The 20,087-nt window shown below is 39.5% G+C and overlaps 1 protein-coding gene across 1 annotated transcript in view; it reads right to left on the bottom strand.

Annotated features, from left to right (window-relative positions):
- The window catches only part of LOC103771811 (single-minded homolog 2-like), a gene marked incomplete at its 5' end in the record, with an annotated part of 47,973 nt that overhangs the window by 12,935 nt on the left and 14,951 nt on the right, over window positions 1-20,087 (bottom strand). Inside the window, 3 exons of the mRNA XM_008939127.1 lie at window positions 3,862-3,968; window positions 7,767-7,966; window positions 10,090-10,175. Coding sequence (XP_008937375.1) covers window positions 3,862-3,968; window positions 7,767-7,966; window positions 10,090-10,175 — 393 coding nt within the window. The remainder of the gene's footprint in view (window positions 1-3,861; window positions 3,969-7,766; window positions 7,967-10,089; window positions 10,176-20,087) is intronic.

Here is a 20,087-nt window from a genome sequence, read left to right as displayed (position 1 = left end):
ACTCGCAGGACATTAAAAAACCCATCCTCACTGACACCAAACCACTTCTATTTAGAGTTTGAAGTCTCTTTTAAATACCAGCTTTTTGTCTTATAGTTGCTGGTGTCCTTTTTCATGTCTACATTTCTACATGAAATCCTCAGTAGGATCGGGGTGTGCATGTGCACAGATATTTAAGAAAATAATGAGGAATATGTGTGTATGTAAACACACCTACAAAATATAAAGGCATGTGCAGTATTTAAGTGCAATATAACGCTCCAAGGTCAAGGTGCTGTATTCCTCAAAGATTCATTGTAACAATGCCAAATAAGTCTGCTGTAAAAATATTTGTTAATAATCAGCTATATGCCATGGAATTACTATGTCTCTTGGTCTTCTATAATCTAAATAGTCCATTTCTAGGAAATGATGCTTACATATTGACCTAGGTCATCTAACATTTTCTTTGTAACGTGGTCTACACTTTTCAGAACTAAGTCTTCATGCTTGTTTAATGGTCAGGCTTTTCTTGAATTCTGAATGCCTTGCTACTCAGTCATCTAAAATAGATATTAATGCTCTAATGGATTGCTAGCTATAACAAAGCTCTTCCATGTGCTTTGGGAGTAGTTTTGTCTCAATGATTTTTTTGAAATCCCTGTTTTAGCTCTCCACTTAAGACAATATTTTAAAAGATGTGAAAACCACCAAGGACTACAGTGTTCAGCTGTCCTTCCTAATTATATGGATAAACCGATATTTCTCCTGGGACAGGGGAGGACTCTGCCTCCTACATTTTTAGCAATCTGAGGAAAATCTGACCTTGGCTAGGGGACAGTAGCTGTGCTTCCGATACAGTAAATGAGGTCAATTTTCATTTGGCTCAGTGATAAATTACCCTGTTTGATGCTGATTGGGAAACCTCAGAAATGGGAGTGAGGTAAATCCACTACCAAGACAATCTGTGCAGGCTCAGACTTCTTGGTGGCCTCTGTTGCAATCAAACGGGAAGGATTCGGTGGCTTTAGCCTTGGCTCTTAGAGGTACCATTTGTAACTGGGTGTTCCGCTGTTGTGGTTCGCTCCTGGTTTAGCAGGCAAGCAGAAAAAGGCACAGGGCTGGATGGGCTGGTCCTTCTGGTCTGTTACAGATGGCTATTTTAAAAGGCTCCGGTAGGCTCACAGGCATGTGCCTGGGAGTTCCTAGCCTGCACTTAAGAATACCACTAAGAGGAATGGACTCCTTGGTTCCACACTCACAGCAGTTGCTGTTTTAGCTTCCCTGGCACACACAGCCTGGCACATCAGCGGTCCTGCCCTCGAGCAGCACGGGCAGTGGATGATGCCCTAGCAGTCTCTATGGCTCTTTTGCCCTCTTAAAAACCAGCATGGCTGTGCCAGACGGTTTGATTGCTGGGGGAGCAAAAGTAGACTCAGTGCCACCGACAGAGCGTGAACTGTGCTCTGCTGTAACAGAGGGACTATAAATACAGAGGTTGACTTCCAGGAAGCAGCAAAACCGTTTGGTGATGACATCAGCAGGGCCTGGGGCTGGCCTTGCCAAGGCACAGAGATGTGACTCTGGAGTTTGTGTGGAAAAGCAATGATGCTACAGTATGTGGGATGCACGAAATCCTCCCCACAGAGAGGCAATGGTACAAACGGATTTGTGTGGCCACATAGCCCTAGCTGCAGAGCAAACACTGTGCATGTTGATGGTGCTATAAAAACAAATAACTCTAGATCAAACACCAGAATCTTTTTCGTAAAGCTGGAAGCTAATGAAATGTTTAAAACAGGAAACACTGTTTGCTGCCAGCATAGCTTAGACAAATAACTGTATCTACATTTTTCTCACAGTCTGATGTTCTTGTTATATCCCTTCTAACCTGTTCTCCTCGCTGTTTCCTCTGTTTTGGTCTCTGCACTGCCTAACTTCAAGTTCAATTTCTTTAAGTGTTCAATTTGAGGTGGTTTTTCTTTTTTTTCTCTTTGAAACAGCAATTGGTTACCCTAGCTTAGGGCTGCCATTTTTTTTCCTTTTTTTTTTTTTTTTCTTAATACCTTTATTAGGTGTAAGATGTTTTTCTCCAGATTTCTTCATCAGATGACACTTAATCATCAGAATGCTTTATAGAATGGTACGTCAAACTTGCCAACATTTTACTGTTCATGTTCCTAAGACATTTACTGATGGATGGTGGGAGAGTTAGAGCAGTGCTCCCCAGAGGAGGTCTGTACCCCTGACATCTGTTTTAGTAATTCCTCTTACTTGGTATTCTGACTGTGATTCTGCGTTGTTCCCACTGTTGCCCAGGCATTAGCCATTATTTTTTTCTTCTTGGCATTTATTTGCTTTGAAATTTTCATAAATTTCTATGCATATGTCTCACATTTTTTCTCTGTTTTTAAACTTTAAAATAATTTATCTTTGTAATTCAGATACAATATATAGAGAACTGCTTTTAGTTTATTTGTTTGGTTGAAGGGTTTTTTTCCATTTTGGTGGTGGGGGTGCATGTGTTAATTCAGTAAACATTATGTGTCTCCTTATTTAAAACTCCAGTCATACATAGATCAAACTGGCAGCCAAAGTACAAGTCTTCTACTGCGCACACAGAATTATCCATCAGTCTGCTCTAAAAAGGAAAACTCTTTTCCAGAGGTGATTGTGGGTATAACAGAATCATCTTTGTGCTGGTTGACATAGGTTTTTCAAATAGTCTTGTGAAAATAATGATTGCTATTTTGTAGAGGTCAACAATCACATCCAGATGCAGACATTAACACACAAAGAAGCTGCCCCCAACAGGACATTACCATGTACCCTGATATGGACTTGCTGTGAAAATCAGTTTCTGCTCTCCAAGGTGGAGCACACACTGTCATGGACAGTGCATGTGCAGAATTTGGCACTTGGAATTTCAGCACTGACTTGCCAAATAGAGTTGCATCCTCCTTTATATTCCAGATCCTCATGAGCAGCACATATTAAGGCGAAGAACTGACTACTTTCTCCCTTAGGAAGCCTAAGAGAGGGATTTGACTCTGGCTGCTTTCAGCCCACAGGAGCAATCTGGAAAAAAATTCACTGACATGGGTTTTTGGATGTCATCTTTACATCGTATGGGCTGTGGTAGACTAAGCCAAATCCAGAGTTCAACTATTCCCTCAATTTGCTTCTCAAATTAATGTGCTACTGAATGAACTACTTCCCAAATCCAGATGTTTGAAGATATGATTAGTGTCTCTGTTGGCAGATGGGCAATTATTAAATGTGTAACTTTTTTTCCTGACACTCAATTTTCCAGACCTCATCCACATGCTATTAATGAACATTCACCTAAGGATTTTTTGGGTTTGCATTCACTTCAAACATGGGATGATTATTACTAACATATTTCAGAGGAATGGGGAGTTGTTGCATAATTTTTCTTTTAAAAACGGAGAATGACAAAGTTCAGACTTTTCCCTCTCACTCACTGACTGGCTCTTTTATTTTTTTCCCTTGAGAATTCACCACCCAGAATCAAGTCCAATTTTCAAAAGAGCCTACATCCATTAAGTAGAAAGAAGTGGCCAGATATGGTTTGGAGTTTATTTTTTTTTTTTCGGTGGGTTGGGATTTTTTTGGGGCTGTGGGGCTTTGGGTTTGTGGTTTTGGTTTTTTTTTTGTTTTGTTTTGTTTTTCAGAAACACAGCATATTATCTAGCTTATTTGCAGAACTAATGGTTCCCTTAACGGATAGCCAAGAACTTTTGAAAATGTAGCTCCAGTCAAGATTTGGAAAGCTTTCTCTACTTTCCAGCATAGTGCCTGTTGTCTGCAAAACTTCTCACTCTGCTTAATAAATTTCAGTCTAACATTCTTTTTACTCACACAGATGATGAGCATATCGTAAATGGAACACATCACAACCATGGACATGGTGATAGAGGGTTTTTTCTATCAGATCTTGAGGCTCATATCCAGTTAATTCAGTCACCCTGGAAAAGGAAGAATCTATAATAAGCAAAATCCCTAGGAACATTCAGTTTCATTAACTTAATGTTTGATCGTGCCAACAAATCAGGTGGCTAAAAACTGCAGGACAAAATGTTAGTTTTGGAAACAGAATCCTAAACCCTCTCAACCCAGTCAAAGCAAGGTGCAGCTATTCCCTGGCCAGCCTTACACACAGGCAGGAAAAAGAGTTCTTTTACTTATTTCCACTTTGGGCTTTTGCCACCACCATGCATGATCCTTTGCACAAAGATCCAGTTGAGGAGCCATTCACAAAACAATAAAACCACTCTTGTGGACTGCTGACACAGTTTCATTTGCTTTTGCAAACATGCAAGTGTAGCACATAAGTGAGTCCATAGAAACTGTGATCATGGTCTATAAATAAACTCAGGCTAACGCCTAACAGAAGAAGGAAGCAGGAGCTTATTCCAGCTGAGAACATGGAAAGACAAGGAGCTGTGAAGATCACAAGCTAAGAAAAGGAAGGCTGAAGCTAGACTTGAGAAAAACATCCTCACTTGATGAGAAGTAGAATAATGGAACAAATCTGAAACGGTGGCATCTCTGCAGATGTTAAACAGCCAGACTACACTGGTCAGGCTTACACTCCGTCAGACCTGAAGAGTCAAACTTCATGGTTCAAAATGGGCTTTTGTTTATTTAGCACTGTTGCTTGGGAACAAAAATCCTTAAAGTACATTGTGCAACTCAGCCATAATGTGGCTTGTTTACCTAGTGTTGCTGGGGGTGTTTTATGCTGTCCTGGGCTTTCTTCACCTAAAAAGGCAGAACAGAGGTACTATACAAAGGCATGTCTACATTAACAAGCAACACAGTCCATTAGCAGGCAATGTATAGAGTAAAACTGTTACCACTGAGGATCTACTTCAGCAGCAACAGATACATCTGTATATTTTCATTTCAAAACTTTTGCTTGCGACAAGCTCTAGTCTGAGACCTGTGGACTGAAAGCTTTATAATAGTTGGAGTGCCCTAGACATGATCTTGGAGTTTGTCTTCCAGTCTGGATTTATCCAGAAGGAATCCAATTCATTAGCCTAAGGCCTCTTTGTGACACAAAATACAGTGCAACGAGTGGGGATGGTCAGGACAGTCACTTCCAAAGGATGCCTCTGGTCTGAACTTAAACACTAATGAGGATACACTGTATCAGAGAATAACACAGTAGTATCTACATAAATTAATAGAGGGCCCTCAACCAACGAGTCATCAGGGGTTGCAGATAATGTCAATTTTGATTAGCTTTTTTTTCTTTTGTAGCTATTGTGCATCTTCACGCTTACTCTAACACTAAACAATCATGTGGACCCCACAAAGACTGAGGACTTTATATGCTACTTGAGAGAGAGTGAGAGAGTGTTGAGGAGTGGGATTCTTCTGAAGGAAATCAGAAAAACAAAACAAAGAAAAAGCCTTTGCAGTCTGTTTTATTATAAGTACAGTACAAATACATCCGTACCTCCCCTAGCTGTGCCTTACTCTGGGAAACTCTTGCATGCCTTTGCCTCAGCCAGGGACTGCCAACGCAGAGTGAGCTGGAGGATATGTAAATACATGCTCTGCAGTGTGCGCTGTCCCTTCTCGCTTACAATTCTAGAGGCCCAAATTCTCACTCAGGCCTATAAGCGTGGTGAAATACTGGTGGAAAATCCTGCTCAGGTTTCAGTTCTCCTTCTGATTTCAGGGCAATTAAAACAAGGGTAGCAGTCTCATCTTGCTCGCTTAAATGGAAAGTACAGAAATAGCTAATCCAAAACCGAACAAAATGCCACAAACCTATGCCCGGTGTTCTTTTTTCTGCAGGTGCAATCTCACTTTGAACCTGGGCTTCTCATTGGCCAAAAAGCCATCATTAACAATTACAAGGACACATCAGCTTTTGAAAAGTTTGAATCTGGAAATGAACTCAGCTGCTTGACTTCCTTAACACAAAACCAGTCTCCCAGTAAATCACTGTAGGGAGCCTGGGCTCTGAAGATTGTTCTTTGCATGTGACAAGGCAGGCAGAAGGAGACAGAGCTTGCCCAAATTACCTGTTCTACCCTCCAGAGGTCTTTAAAGCCTTTATAAATCATGTAGCAATGAATGCATAGGCTGCACCACAAAAATCAGAAGCAGAAGATCACTTTGGAGGTAAGTCACTGTCTCCTTTTTCCAGTGACCTTGATAAATGTATTCATGCATGTTTTAGGTTGTATCCAGTGTCTAGAAAAGTTTAACTGCTCCATTCTATGGCCTTCCTACTAGCCTGTCTTCAGTGACTGTTACCTCTAAAGATCTAGCAGTGTTTTTACTTGTATGAATGTCAGAAGCAAGTCTGAAAACAGTTTTGTTTTATCCCTAATATGTCCCTGCTCTGAGCAAATATAATTTGGTTTGCTCAGCTGGGAGAGCAAACGGCTTTGGTAGTGCTTAATACCCCTGATTGTCCTATGCGTGGATGACACCCATCTGCTCTTTGGTAAACACAGCTATGCAACAGTATTGGTTCTGTCTGTGCTCCTGTCAACACCTCCAGTTATACTGTCTCATTTGAAGACACTTATGTCTCCAGGCAGTTCCTCTTAGTCACGTCATTTCCTTTTGTTCACATGCAATGACATGCTGCTAACCCCCATGTTCTTCTCTGTAGCTGTTACATTTAGTAAAACATGCCAAAAAAAAAAAAAAAAATTCCAGAAACAACCAGTTCTTTGTATTTTAGCAGCTGATGGCCCACTATATCATTGACTTAGCATGGAGGAAAAGCATGTTCTTGCATGGCTGACCTGCCATGTGAAACTTCCCTGCTGTCTTGGGTACGGGCTTGTTTTCACTGTTATGTATTAACATTAAAATAATTTCTACTTCTTGCAAATCCAGCATGCCAGGGAAATGAGAGAGTATGTAACATACTGCTCCACGTGCAAGGATTTTTGAAGAATGATCATCTTGTCAATAGTCAAATCTTTTACATCAACTGGGAATGGGGCTTTCCTCTCAAGGTATCTTGAACTGCACTGTACAAAGCATTATTGTATACAGTAAGATACCATGTTTCAAAAAGAGAGGGATGAATAATTTCACAACTCCCTTCAGTACTGGTTTTGTGCTCTTCTCTTCTGAGCTTGTACGTGAACTGTATCAGCTGAGAGTGGAGGCAGGGTTCTCGTTCCTTAGCAATAGCCTTTTTCTCACATTTTGTTTAAAAAGGCTGTGTAAGTAGCCTGTTGAATTCATTTTTATCCCAACAAGCCCATTAGTAGAGCTGGTTTCACTGTTAAGGTGTTGCATTAAAGTGCAGAAGACTTATGTTTTCTTACTGCTCAGTCAAAAGCTTTCTGGATAACCCCTGCAAGTCATTTGACCTCAGTGCTTCCATTTATTTTTTTTTTTTTTAATTATGGATGATGATACATTCTTAGTACTTTCACTAGCTTTGTATCTTACAAATTATGTCCTTTAATATAAAAAAGAATTACTGCTTATCTGCCAGTTACTCACAGCAAAAAGGCTTTAGTTGACTCTCAAACTGTAGATAACTACAGGTTAAACTACACAGGCTCTTCTCTGTTTGCATTCAAGACAAAGTATGGTCTACCCAGCTACCTGAAGGGCTTTGAAGACCCAAATGATCTTTGGATTCCAGAACTATTTCAGACTGCTTTATTTTTTCATGGATATTTTAGCCTATATGGAAACCACTGTAGCTTATGGTAACACTTTGAAAACATTTGACTTTGAAAACATTTTATGGTAGAAATTAAATAGCTGCTTACCTGGAATCAAGGAATATTAATTTTAAGTCCAAACTTGCTCTGAACATAAACATGTTACTGTGAAGTTTGATCTCAGTGATGGCACTGGGAGGTAAAGACTGACCTACAGCCACCAGTCCAACAATTTGGTAACAGGAATCATACAAAGACATATCGAGCATGTATTGCCGTATCTTCAAATAGCCACTGCAGTGGATCACCTAGCACGAGAAGGAAACACACTCAGTGTCTGATGGCAATGGAAGAGGCCACAGGTAAGCTTTAATTAGGTTATAAAGCAATACCCCCTTATAACACTTAAATACTGCATTGTCTGTTAAGGCTTCAGAAGTGTGGTTAATTTATAAGTGGAGATTAAAACACAGTAAATGCAGCTTTTGTATTTACTGCCAACATGATTAATCCAGTATTAAAGCACATGCTCTTTGGGAACTATCTCGACTGCTTTCTAGTTAATGCTCTAAACATTTTGATACAGATTTTTTTTCAGAGAGAGTCAGAATTCCTCTTCACTAATCCAAAAATCTGGAAGTTACTTTTTTAAATGTCTCTATCTCACAGAGGTATACATAAACATTTACATTTTAATGAGTTATTCTGATGAAAAACAGACACTTTAAAAATACAGTGGAGATCAATGCCTTACATTTATAAAGATTAACTAGTTTATATGTAAATGCACTATAAATTAATTTTAAGTTCTTCAGTCAAGTTCAGGTGACATTATTTTGACAAGTGACCAAGCCCATGGTCTTGAGACCAGATTCCTGAATCCTTATATTACAATTCCTAATCACAGGAGTGCTAACTTCAGTGTTGGACTGTAAAAATTCACAATGCCAGCTGAAGAGTGAGGAAAATTGTAAACTGAGGACTACTCCAGAACATAAAATTTAATGTAGTGGTGGTGTTTAGGAATCATCTGTGCTCCTGCCAGTTTTCTAGTCCAAACAGCAGGCATACTGAACATCCTTCAGCTTAATTTCTGTATTTGTTTGACTCCTAACCGTGTCCAGTGGAAAGGAATTAAATTCCACTGCATTTAATATGCCTGAACAACCTAATAAATGGTCACCTATAAACAGGCTTCTCCTGCATAACCTTCTTTGCTCTGCTCCAGTCCCCAAGTGATTAGTATGTTTAGCAAAAGTACAGAGCTATCTTATTTAAGACAATCTCTCAGCAGATCTTACTAATTCTCATACTAATTGATTTATGATTTTTTCCCACACTTCAGATAATCAGGCTTATTAATTAATTAATTACTAAGCCCTGACTCTGAAGTACAGTCAAAGAGAATAAATTTAGGCTGACATGTCTCTAGATTAATACTTCATTAAATGTTTCACTGCATAGGTTTTTAATAGTGAGCAAAAGAATAAAGATGATCCCTCTGATTAGCAGTCATAAATGGGAGGAAAAAAAACACATACAGAGATACCACCACTACAAGCTCTACTGTTTTACCTGATTTTAGATTCAGCTTTGGGACAGAATCATTTTTGCTGGGAAGCAGCTGAGCAAACAGGGGTCCATGTAATGAAGAATTATCAGTCTAACCAGGTAGATAACAGTGTAAATAGACAGATATAAGTCTAGACCTTGAATGCATTCCTTAAAAGAGCTCTGCTTCTCTTGCATGCTTTTCTTCTTGTTTTTGAATGACTCAAACAAAATGAAAGCTAGTAAAGCACCCTTCTCTCCTGATGCTTAAGGGATAGAATTATACTGTGTAGCTCAAAGAGCAGCAGATGCACCCTATAAAATTGAAATTAAGAACTATCTGAATTGCAGGTGTTATTACAGTGTCTCAGCATTTGCTATGGCTTCTGACTTCATGTAATAAATTAATATAAATGATAAGATTTGTAAACAGACTTGACGGTTTAGTGCAGTTCAATCTTGAGTTAATAGTAATTGTTGTCTAGGTTAACATTACAGTCTCATTAATGTGGAGGTAATTCTGGTCAGACCAGTGACTGGATTCCTGCCCCACCTGCCTCCAGTTCCATAGGGGAATAAGAACTAGCTGTGCTCTCCTTGCACCTCCATGGCTGTGCTGCACCCAGTTCCCCAGTCTGGAAGATGAGGGATCATGATGTGGGAATGTGCCACAGAGCAAACTACAACTCACTGTGAGAGAGAGTCTAGGCTTGCATTACTCAGGGAATCTGCAATCAGCAGTGGCATTTTTTGCATCTGTTCTGATTCTTTCTATCACAGATTTTGCTTTGAACTATACATGCATCAAAAATGCCTAAATAAATAAGCTTGTCACTTGTTGAATACTAGTGGGGCCAGGGAGAAAGCTTATATACATTACCTTGTAGCCACTGCATGTCAGTCCTGCATTCCTCTTGGCTAGGACACACTTCATTCTCAGGAAAAATGATCTCTCAATTTCATATTCTGAAAGCATAAAGCACACTGCTTATTTATTACTGAAGATTTCAAAACTGTTCGTAACATTGCCTTTCATGTTTTAAGAGATGGGTTTATGTCTCAGCTTTAGGCAGCAATAGAAGTCAGCCATTCTACTTTCCCACTCAGTCTCTGCCCTCAGGATCTATTTCACCTTCATGCTAGGCTTCCCTGTGAAAGTTGGACAAGTCAACATGACTAGGTCTCCAAATTTCTGGTTTTACCACCCTTCATGAGGCACTGACTTTGTTTCTGTACACCTAGGTACAAGCCCATATTGATAAAGCGAAGAAAAATGTTCTTTGAAACATAGGTAAATGAAGGCATTCGCCAAAATAATAGCAGAATGGGAGACAAGAGGTTCATTGGTTTTGTAATAATCTGAGTGTATGTAGCTGGTCATGCCTAAACTGGTGAACTTCTGGCCTCTGTATGCAGTATTATGAGCTCTTTCGCTGACTTCCAAAACCATCTTGGTAAATAGTTTTTAAACAAATGTCTTCATGGATGACCTCCAGAAATGCTTTAAAGTTCAATATTGCTCAGGCACACACATGTTTTCTGCTAAAAATAAGTTACTATTATTGTTAATGTTAAATTATTCTCAATACCAGTTCAGACATCATTAATAGTTCTGACTTTTTTTTTGCTGAAAGTTGCAGTTTGGCAAAACACAACTACACCAGGAAAAGAAAACTCATTTGGTACATCTGTGAATAGGAAAGTCAGGGAAGCAGAAGGGTTTTCAGATTTGTTGCAATGTGTGTTACCTCCTAACTCCCTGCAGGGTTTGAACCAAAATCCACTGTAATTAGTTGGATTCTTGCTTTAATTTGATTTAACTGTTGAGTTGTATTCCCGATTTTTGTGCATCCATCACCCAATTAACACCTCTTAGCCACACACCTGCAGTGGTTTGAGCCTCAGACCACTACCTGGAAACCAATAAACTCTCTGTATTAATTTCAGAGTTTAAAAGTCTGAAGATAAAACCACAAAAAAAAAAAAGAAAAAAATTAGTGAGGAGGGAAAAGAAATTGCAGTATGTAGTGCATCTCAACTAGTATCAGCCTTCCTGAGTATTTGAATTTTCCATTTATCTTCCTAATGCAAATTGGAACCGTATGGGGAAAAACAGGCACTTAAATGAACTGGCACATCTACTGTAGAGTTTTAAATACAAATGTATGCAGTTTGATGGGAAGAAGCCATACAGTACAGATTACTGTTGCTGACGCATGACCTCACAAGTAAAGAATGGAGCTGGGAGTTGGGAACATGGGTTCAACTCGTGGCTGCCATAGAGATTTTCTGTGTGACTGAACACTAGTGCTTGCTCTCGTTCTGCCGCAGTCCCACGCACACAACATAAAGGTAAATTTCTCCCTTCAAAGGGGCAAGGGAGAAAAACAGTTAACACACAGTGATGAGGGTACGAAGACCATCTTCAGACCTGGATTGAGTTGCTAGCGATTTTAATAACTTACATGCTTCTATAAAAAGAGGAGATTAGTGGAATTGGAAGCATTGCCTTAAACTTCTCAAATGTCCTGCCACAAGACCTAAAAGAGTCTCTTTCAGTAACAAGCTCCTTCCAGGCACCTTATTTGTTAGCCTTCTATTTGGCTGCTTCCTTCATTTTAAAAAATGTTGCTAGTACAGACTAGTGCACTGCTGCAGAAATGCTCAGTTAGCTCTAACTTCACTATTCTACTAGAAATAGGTTATGATGCAATGTGGTCTTCAGGTGTCCATAAAATTAGAGTAGTACCCAGAACTTAGCATAACATTTTTCATTTGTTATTCAAAATCAGTAGTTATTAATTAATTATTTAAGAAGAAATCTTGTCTCCCTGATTTCATGATGGTAGACGGTAAGCAAGAAGTTCCCCCGGAACACCAGTCCGGGTAACTAGCTACAAGCTCTCTAGGAAACCAGGAACATGACTAAAACAATTAATGACCAAACATGCTGTGTAGTGTAGGAGGACAGAGTAAAGAGGGCTAGAGTTGCACCCTAGTACTAAGTGGTATGGGGAGGGAAGCATGAAAGAATTGTAATTCAACAGCAGCTACATGTGATTTGTGAAACTGAAGAGCAATAATCTGTAGCTTTGTCATTTGGTGCAACCAAGTGCAAATTATATAACTGTAATTTCATAATGATGTGTTAATAAATTGTTAATCATTGAATTATGAGGGGTTTAGTAGTGTGTTGCTGAACCAACAAATACTAGTCTCTTAAGTCAGTTGCATCTCATGCCTGCCATCTGAAGAGGGAAGAGTTACCCATGAGGTAACCAGAGAGTCACTTGTGAGCTTCTGTTTTGGAGGCTTGAGCTAGCTGATATTAAGCTAACGAAAGGTGAGATGGTCCATGTGGCCAAACTGAGTCTGGGCCTTGGCTGACAGTCTGCCTTTTTACCTGGAGAGACCAAAGTAGCGTATACCTGATGATAAACATTCCTCTTCCTTTGTGTATTAAGAGTGAACGTGTCTGTGTGAGAGCCCCTGTGTGAGTTGCAGTTTTGAGGGAAAAATACCATAATATGTCTAAAGGAGAAAAAGAGAGCCTGACCATTCTTGGGTGGTCTCGGGCCATAACAACTGTTTCCACAGTTATCTGGTAATGCAGCATGCCACATAGCACAGGTGGAAGCAGAGCACCACAGCACTTTTAACCAGCCAGCTGAGATGATTGTTACATGGCTGGTTAAGTAGTGGCTGTGTCAAGGTACCCAGTGAAGAGTACACAGGTGCTACATGGCATCTGGTGTCATGTTTGCAGGATTGGAGCTGAAGAACGCAAAAGCTAACAAAGAGAGATCCTTGTGAGTGTGTGTGTGCAGCTGAGTATAAAATCTACTAGCAAGTTTTGAAGCTGACTCATTGGGAAGGAAGAGCGGGACCAGGCCATTCACGTTGGTTATGCTTACGAGAGCTGTTGGTGCGTACATGGTGCCTGTAAAAGCACTGTTCTGTTCTCCGTGTTGATCTGTCATTGGTGGGCTCTGTGTGCATACGAGTGTTTGTGTGTGCCTACTGGCAAGAAAACCATCTCCAGACCTGATCAAGAGACTGTAGAATAAAAAGGAGCAGTAAGACCAACACCCTCACAGAAAGAACCTAGGTGTGCAAGACTGAACAGTGTGAATCAGTGTTCGTATTAACTGATATCTTTGCCAGTGTGACTCCCTAATATTCTTGAAAGTAGCAGAAGGGGGTAGCAAAGCAAAAAAGAACTAAGGTAAATTTGCAGTTGTAAAGCTGATTGGAAAATAAAGAGCCGCAGTATCCTGCTGGATGCTAACATGTCCATCAATATAATGCAAAACGGAAAATATCACATGCAGGCTGTACCTGATGCAATTAATATGGTCTACTCTGGTGAAGAGAATGTAGAAAGAAAATGAGGCACTTAAAGGTTTAGCAATCAAAGAGGAAGATGCTGAATATTCAAACAGGAGAAATCAGACAAACTGTGCATGCTGTCCTGCTGCAGAGGTTAATCACAAAATTGTGAGGACATAGTAGGTGTGAAAGCTCAGTTATAAAGCAGGAAAAAAGCCGGTAGCATAAATAGCCAGCACCTGCTGTAACAGCAGAATGACTGGGTATGTCCAGGGGCTTAGCAAAATTCTCAAATTAAGGAAGACAAAAAAACAGTAAATTTAAAATAAGCACTCTGGGCTTAAGTAAGAAGTGTAATGTAACTAATTATTCTTAAGGATTTTTATCAATTAGAATCAAGTTTTGAAAAACCAGAAAAATATAACAACATACAGCAGCTAGACCCATCAGTGTAATTATTGATATCACTAGTGTTCTTTCAAGTAAACAAGTAAGCACAGTACATATAAATAACAGAAAGAATCTTAGGCTATCAAGAAGGTAGACAGAGAGGAAACCAGTCTATGTGCCACCACTTCTTAAGTAGTTAAAGGCTGAGAAAACTGTGGGTTAGGCACATGTATATGATACTTAAGAGAGAGAACAATGAACACTAAAATGTTATGTCTGAACCAGAATATAAACAACACTAAAGGAAAATAACTTTCTTAATTATTAGAGAATATTCATGCCATCTAATAACAGAAGCTTAACCACTGTCTTTAACTATTCAGAAATGTAAACTATATAAATGCATCACTGTAGGTGATGTTAACACCTTTTCTTTAATGTTACGATCTTGTGTTAAAAAATATATATACAAACTTCATCCGTTTTTTATAGAGACATGATGAAACCAACAGGTTGCAGGGTAATGAACAATAAGAAACAAAATGCTACTGAGTAGACTAGAAAGTCTTATAGAGATTTTCCAGCTGAGCTAGCACAAAAAAAAATCCCAACTATTGATAAAAAATCTTTGTTGGTTTTTGTCTCCCATATGTATCACAGAAGAAAAGGCAATCCATTCAAACTTTATGGACACTAGTAACTACATATTGTTCAACTTTTTTTTTTTCTTTTGTGAGAAGAGAGAGTAGGAAAACCAGATCCAGTGTGAGGATGTTTTCATCTTTAACAAAAGAAAACCCATTTCTTCGCATGAGGTTACATATTATTATTAGTGATAATGATTAAAAGGACATGATTGCAGCACTGTAATCTCCACGTATGTACTTTGTAAGGATGTAACTTGATGTATTTACAAAACAGCATTTTCAGAACTGACAGAAACAAAGGATATTTCATTAAATGGGTTGCCCAGGGAGGTGGTTGAGGCTCCATCCCTGGGGGTCTTTAAGGCCAGGCTGGATGAGGCTGTGGGCAGCCTGATCTAGTGGGAGGTGTCCCTGCTCATGGCAGAGGGGTTGGAACTGGGTGACCCTTGTGGTCCCTTCCAACCCTGACAGATTCTGATCTGTTTTAGCAGAGGACTTTAGAGCCCTAATGGCTCAATGGTTGGGCTTGATGATCTTAAAGGTCTCTTCCAACCTAAAGGATTCTATGATTCTAAGTATAACAATGTCTCTCATGGTAAAACATATTCCAACTGCTCCTTCACAACACCTGCAACTGGGACAACTGTATCTTCACACAGTATGATACTGGGGATATTTTAGATCAGAGTAAAACATTATCAAATGTAAATTCACACTGCAGGAGATATTATATATTGTACATTATATATTATATATTGTGTATTATATATTATATTGACCTACTGACCACAGCTTCCAAAAGCAAACTGAAAAAATTGAAAAGAATAGAATATTTCCATTGGAAAGGGCCTACAACAACCATCCAGTCCAACCACCTGACCAATTCAGGGCTGACCAAAAGTTAAAAGCATGTTATTAAGGGCATTGTCCAAGTGCCTCTTAGACACTGACAAGCTTGGGACATCAACCCCTTCTCTAGGAAGCCTGTTCCAGGATCTGACCACCCTCTCAGTAAAGGAATGTTTCCTCATATCCAGTCTAGACCTCCCCTGCTGCAGCTTTTAACTGTTCCCACGCATCCTATCACTGGATACCAGGGAGAAGGGATCAGCACCTCCCTCTCCACTCACCCTCCTCTGGAGGCTTCAGAGAGCAACCAGGCTGACCCTCAGCCTTCTTTTCTCCAAACTAGACAAACCCAAGGCCTTTAGCTGCTCCTTACAGGACATTCCTTCCAGACCTTTCACCAGCTTTGTTGCTGTCCTCTGGACGCATTCAAAGACCTTCACATCCTTCTTAAATTGTGGGGCCCAGAAGTGCACACAGTACTCAAGGTGAGGCCACATCAATGCTGAATACAGGGGGATAATCTCCTCCTTTGACCAGCTGGCTATACTATGTTTGACGCAGCCCAGAAAGTGGTTTGCCCTCTTGGCTGTCAAGTCCATAGTAAGCTTAGGGTCAACCAGCACCCCCAGACCCCTTTCTGCAGGTCTGCTTTTCAGCCATTCCTCTTCCAGACACTTGAAGTTTTGAAAAAGTAAGCAGTCACCACATGGAGGTGGCAAATTTTGCTGCAGCTCATGCCAAATGTCACTGTTCTATCTCTCACTCAACAGCATTTCTTTCAAATACCTGCTATTCCAGCAGGCCCAAGATGTATGATGAAGTTTGGCTGTTCGTTGGACCTTCTCTAGCATTTGCCATAACCATCCATAATTCTGACAAAGAGCTGTGTGCTGCCGTGGAAGGTTCTGACACAGATTTCCTTTATGGGTGTAAGTGCTGCAGCATGGCTCTGCTTGTCCCATCTTCCCCTTTACTTTCTATGCCAGCTTCTTTACCTGAATGTGATTTGTTTCCCTCTCCAAAACATTTTTAATATAATTGGGAAACTGACCCTTCTTTTCATAAGTGAATGATTGAAGAATTGAATAATTTTCCAAGTTTCTACATTATTCTGTTCAAGTTTTTTTTCAGAAGTTGGGTCTAAAAAAGTCTCAATAGCTGCTATAGCTAAAAAGAAACCTCCACCCCCACTTCTAAGTTGCTAAGTATCTTGAAAGGCTCTGACGATAGCTTCCTGAAAAACAGACCAACCATCTTAGCACAGCTTTTAACATTTCCCAGAACTTATTGACATTGTGTTTATCTACTACAGGAATTAGAGATGAAAAGCAGATCTTTATGGTTCTTTCTAAATGTTTATACTCCCATTTTTTTCATAGTGCTTTTCTTTATACCAGTTATGTGGAACACGGTTCCAGGCCTGTTTTTCTGTTCCAGCCACTTCCAATGGTTGTTATAACTTGGATTTACTTATGATAGCAAATTTCTGATTTTGTTTGCCCTGTATCAATGTATAACATTTGAAAGTAATTGTCCTCTCCCCACTGCTCCACAAACTTTTATTGAAATCTTTTTAAGAATGACTTGTGAGACACTTAGTTTTTATCCTGGGATTCCAGTTTTCGATTTTTCCACAACTGGGTGATGGGTAATAGTCATAAATTAATACTAATGTAAGAAAAATATTAGTTTTCATCAACATAATTACATACTTTGAGCAGATTTCTCTTCTTTTCTGCTGCTCTTCTTTGAAGGGTGTAACTGAGGTTACTGAGATCCTGACTTTTTCAATATGTCTACTAGCAGATATTTTAATAAAATTGCAGTATCATTTATAATGAGTTTTAGAGGGGAATGCAGTGCAAGCCAGAGTCTATATCCATGTTCAAGATGTTGATTTCAAATGCATCACTGTTTATTTTTTAGCCAAACTCTTATGTTTCCCTTATCAGATTCAGACAAGTTTTTTTTATTCTACTAATATATTACTATATTGTTTGCCCGTGTAACAGAAGCTCCCTCTCTGAAGCACTGCTACAAGGTAGTTGAGTAGATTCAGTAAAAGCTATAAATGAGTCAGAGAGTAAATGGTTTCATTCAAATCCCAGCCCAAACTTATCCATTTGTTAACTTCCTCACAGAACTGAGACACAGCAACCTGTCAAGGAGAACACAGAAAAACTTTGCTGTCTGTAGTCATACGAAACTTTCTTTCTCACAGTACCAAGTACTATTTCTACAAATTTCTTCTCTGTTAATCCATTTTCTTTTCTTAGCTTAGTATAGCATGCAATACAGTTTGACTGCAAGCACTAGTCAAGAATAAAATAGCCTGTTCATATTTTACATGTTTGTATTTTTGGTAAAGAAAATGAGTCTTGCTATTTTGGATAAAGAATTTGTGCATTTTTTCAGTCATATTGCACATGACTGCCAAACAGGATTCTCCAAGCATTTCTGTGAAATTATGGTTAGCTTTATGGAAGCCAGAATTGTCCATCCCTGGGGGTGCAGCTCTGAAATCCTTCTTTGCTTTCCACTCTGTCTTTCATCTCTTTTGAAATAAAACAGTCATAAAAGTCTGTGGTTTGCATGCTGTTTGCACAGTGGACTGAGAAAAAAAGATCATCATTTTTTCCACAGTTTCACCTCTCATGCCTTTGATTTCTCCAAGGTAAAAGCTACTATTTTATACCTTTTTGCCAAATCTCCCAAGTTTTGACATTAACAAAATACAGCACTGTTTTGTTGCAGAACCACTTTGCAAATGAGTATACATCAGCCTGCAAACTGCACACTGCTGCACCATGAGCTGTTTTAAGGATGTGTGTCTCATTTGTCACCACGAAAGATACGAAGCAGCAGGAAAATCAGAAGCTCTTGACACAGCTAATGATTCATGCTCACTCTACTTGGCAGCCTGAGAGCAATGTCAAGTTTCAGCTACGGCGTAGGAGACAGAAACTCTTCTCAAAGGGCATGTTTAGTCCAAAGCACTGTGCATGTGGCCACCTGCTTCTACCTTGCCTCCCATCCACCTTGTGCAGAGACACACACCTGCCCCAGGCTAGTGCACTCCTCTGGAGACAAGGCATATGTGTGATGAGCTATGCTCCGTGTCATTGCTGGACTGTTTTACAGGGTGGAAACACAGATACTATAAGTTCATGTCTGGATAACACTTCACTGCCCATCTCCCAAACACTCTGCATATTTTTGCCCTTTTAGTAGGTTATTTTCATCTTACCTCCTCTACATTATAAAGTCACATATGTTCTGCTCTTATTCTTGTGTAATCTGCAAAGCATCTGGGTCCCACACAGCACATTGCTGTCTAAAAGAGCATGAAAGTATCTTGGCTGGTATCTTCTGAGCCTAGCAAGTCTATTGTGAGACACGGGAGAGAGAATGCCTCAGCTTCTATCCCTTCATTCTGAATGAGGGTGACACCAACTTCTAAAACAAACAAAAAAAGAGGTAAAACACTGTAAGACACATTTAAAAGAGATGCTTGCGTTATAGCAGACAAAGTTTTAAGGTAGTCCTTGAAGCTGGGAACCCAGAATCAGACCTGTAAGCCTGGTCCATGCTGACCTTCTTTATTATCTCTATGCCAGAAAGAAGAGTGCGAAAGTGAGGTTGTGACTAGAACTATTCTGCAAAGTGAAATGCTGCATGCAAAGGGATGTCTGAACACATTTCCCTGTCCTTCCTTAGTATGTGTAGTCAAAAATGATTCCAAGTAAGACAGAAGAAGCAAAACAGACACACTTCCCTTCTCCCTATTTCACTGCAGCATTGTATACACACATGCACAGGTTACAGGCGTATTTGAGAATACTCAGCTTCTTTTTAGCAAATGAGTAGCACTCATTGAATGACAGAACATAAATGCCTTATGTGGCAAAACTGATAATCAGAAAGAGAGAGGGAGAGAGAAAGCAACTTCCTATGCACATACTAAGTTGAAGACTGAAGTTTGTGGGCTGACTTGGTTTGCCCTGGTAATGGCTCTTGCTGTGGTAGGAAAGCAATCGGTTCTGTTGTTAGCCTCTGTCCTAGAGTTCCAAGCTTGCATGAACTGCCCAAATTTCCTCCCCGTTTGGACTGTTTGTTCTGTGTCCTGGCTGTTTTCAGCTTCGTGTCAGTGCTACAGAGGTAAATTGTCTCTATTTACTGCCATTCAAACTCAGCCATTTGCTCAAATTTTCCTTTCCTCCTGTAAGTGACGCTTTCAAACTTTTCTTAGAGAAGAAATCCAACAGGACAGTAGGCAGAAAGGAACAGTTTTTGCAGTCTGAGATGTTATACTGTCTTTGGTATATTTTACTATTAGATACCAATGAAAAAAAGATTTTTTAATGGGGTGCCAGAAGTCTGCCCTCTTTTCCACTTTGGTACATCTAAAATAATATTTTGGGGGTTTTCTCAAGTTTAAAACAACACCAACAAAGAAAGGTCAGAGGATCATCATGTTAAAACATCTGCTTTCAACAACAGTCCTCTCATTAAATATTTTTTAATTAATTGAAACAAAAATCCCTATCAACATTTGTCTTTTGCATATGTACCACTAGAAAAATTGCTTTAAAACTTAGTGTAAAAAGGTATTTCCAGATGTACAATTTTCTATTTCCTTCTCTTAATACCAAACAAAATATGT

This window comes from Merops nubicus, unplaced genomic scaffold (assembly GCF_000691845.1).
Source record: "Merops nubicus isolate BGI_N331 unplaced genomic scaffold, ASM69184v1 scaffold6484, whole genome shotgun sequence".
In the NCBI taxonomy this organism is placed as follows: domain Eukaryota; kingdom Metazoa; phylum Chordata; class Aves; order Coraciiformes; family Meropidae; genus Merops; species Merops nubicus.
This window is presented reverse-complemented; position numbering and strand designations above follow the sequence as displayed.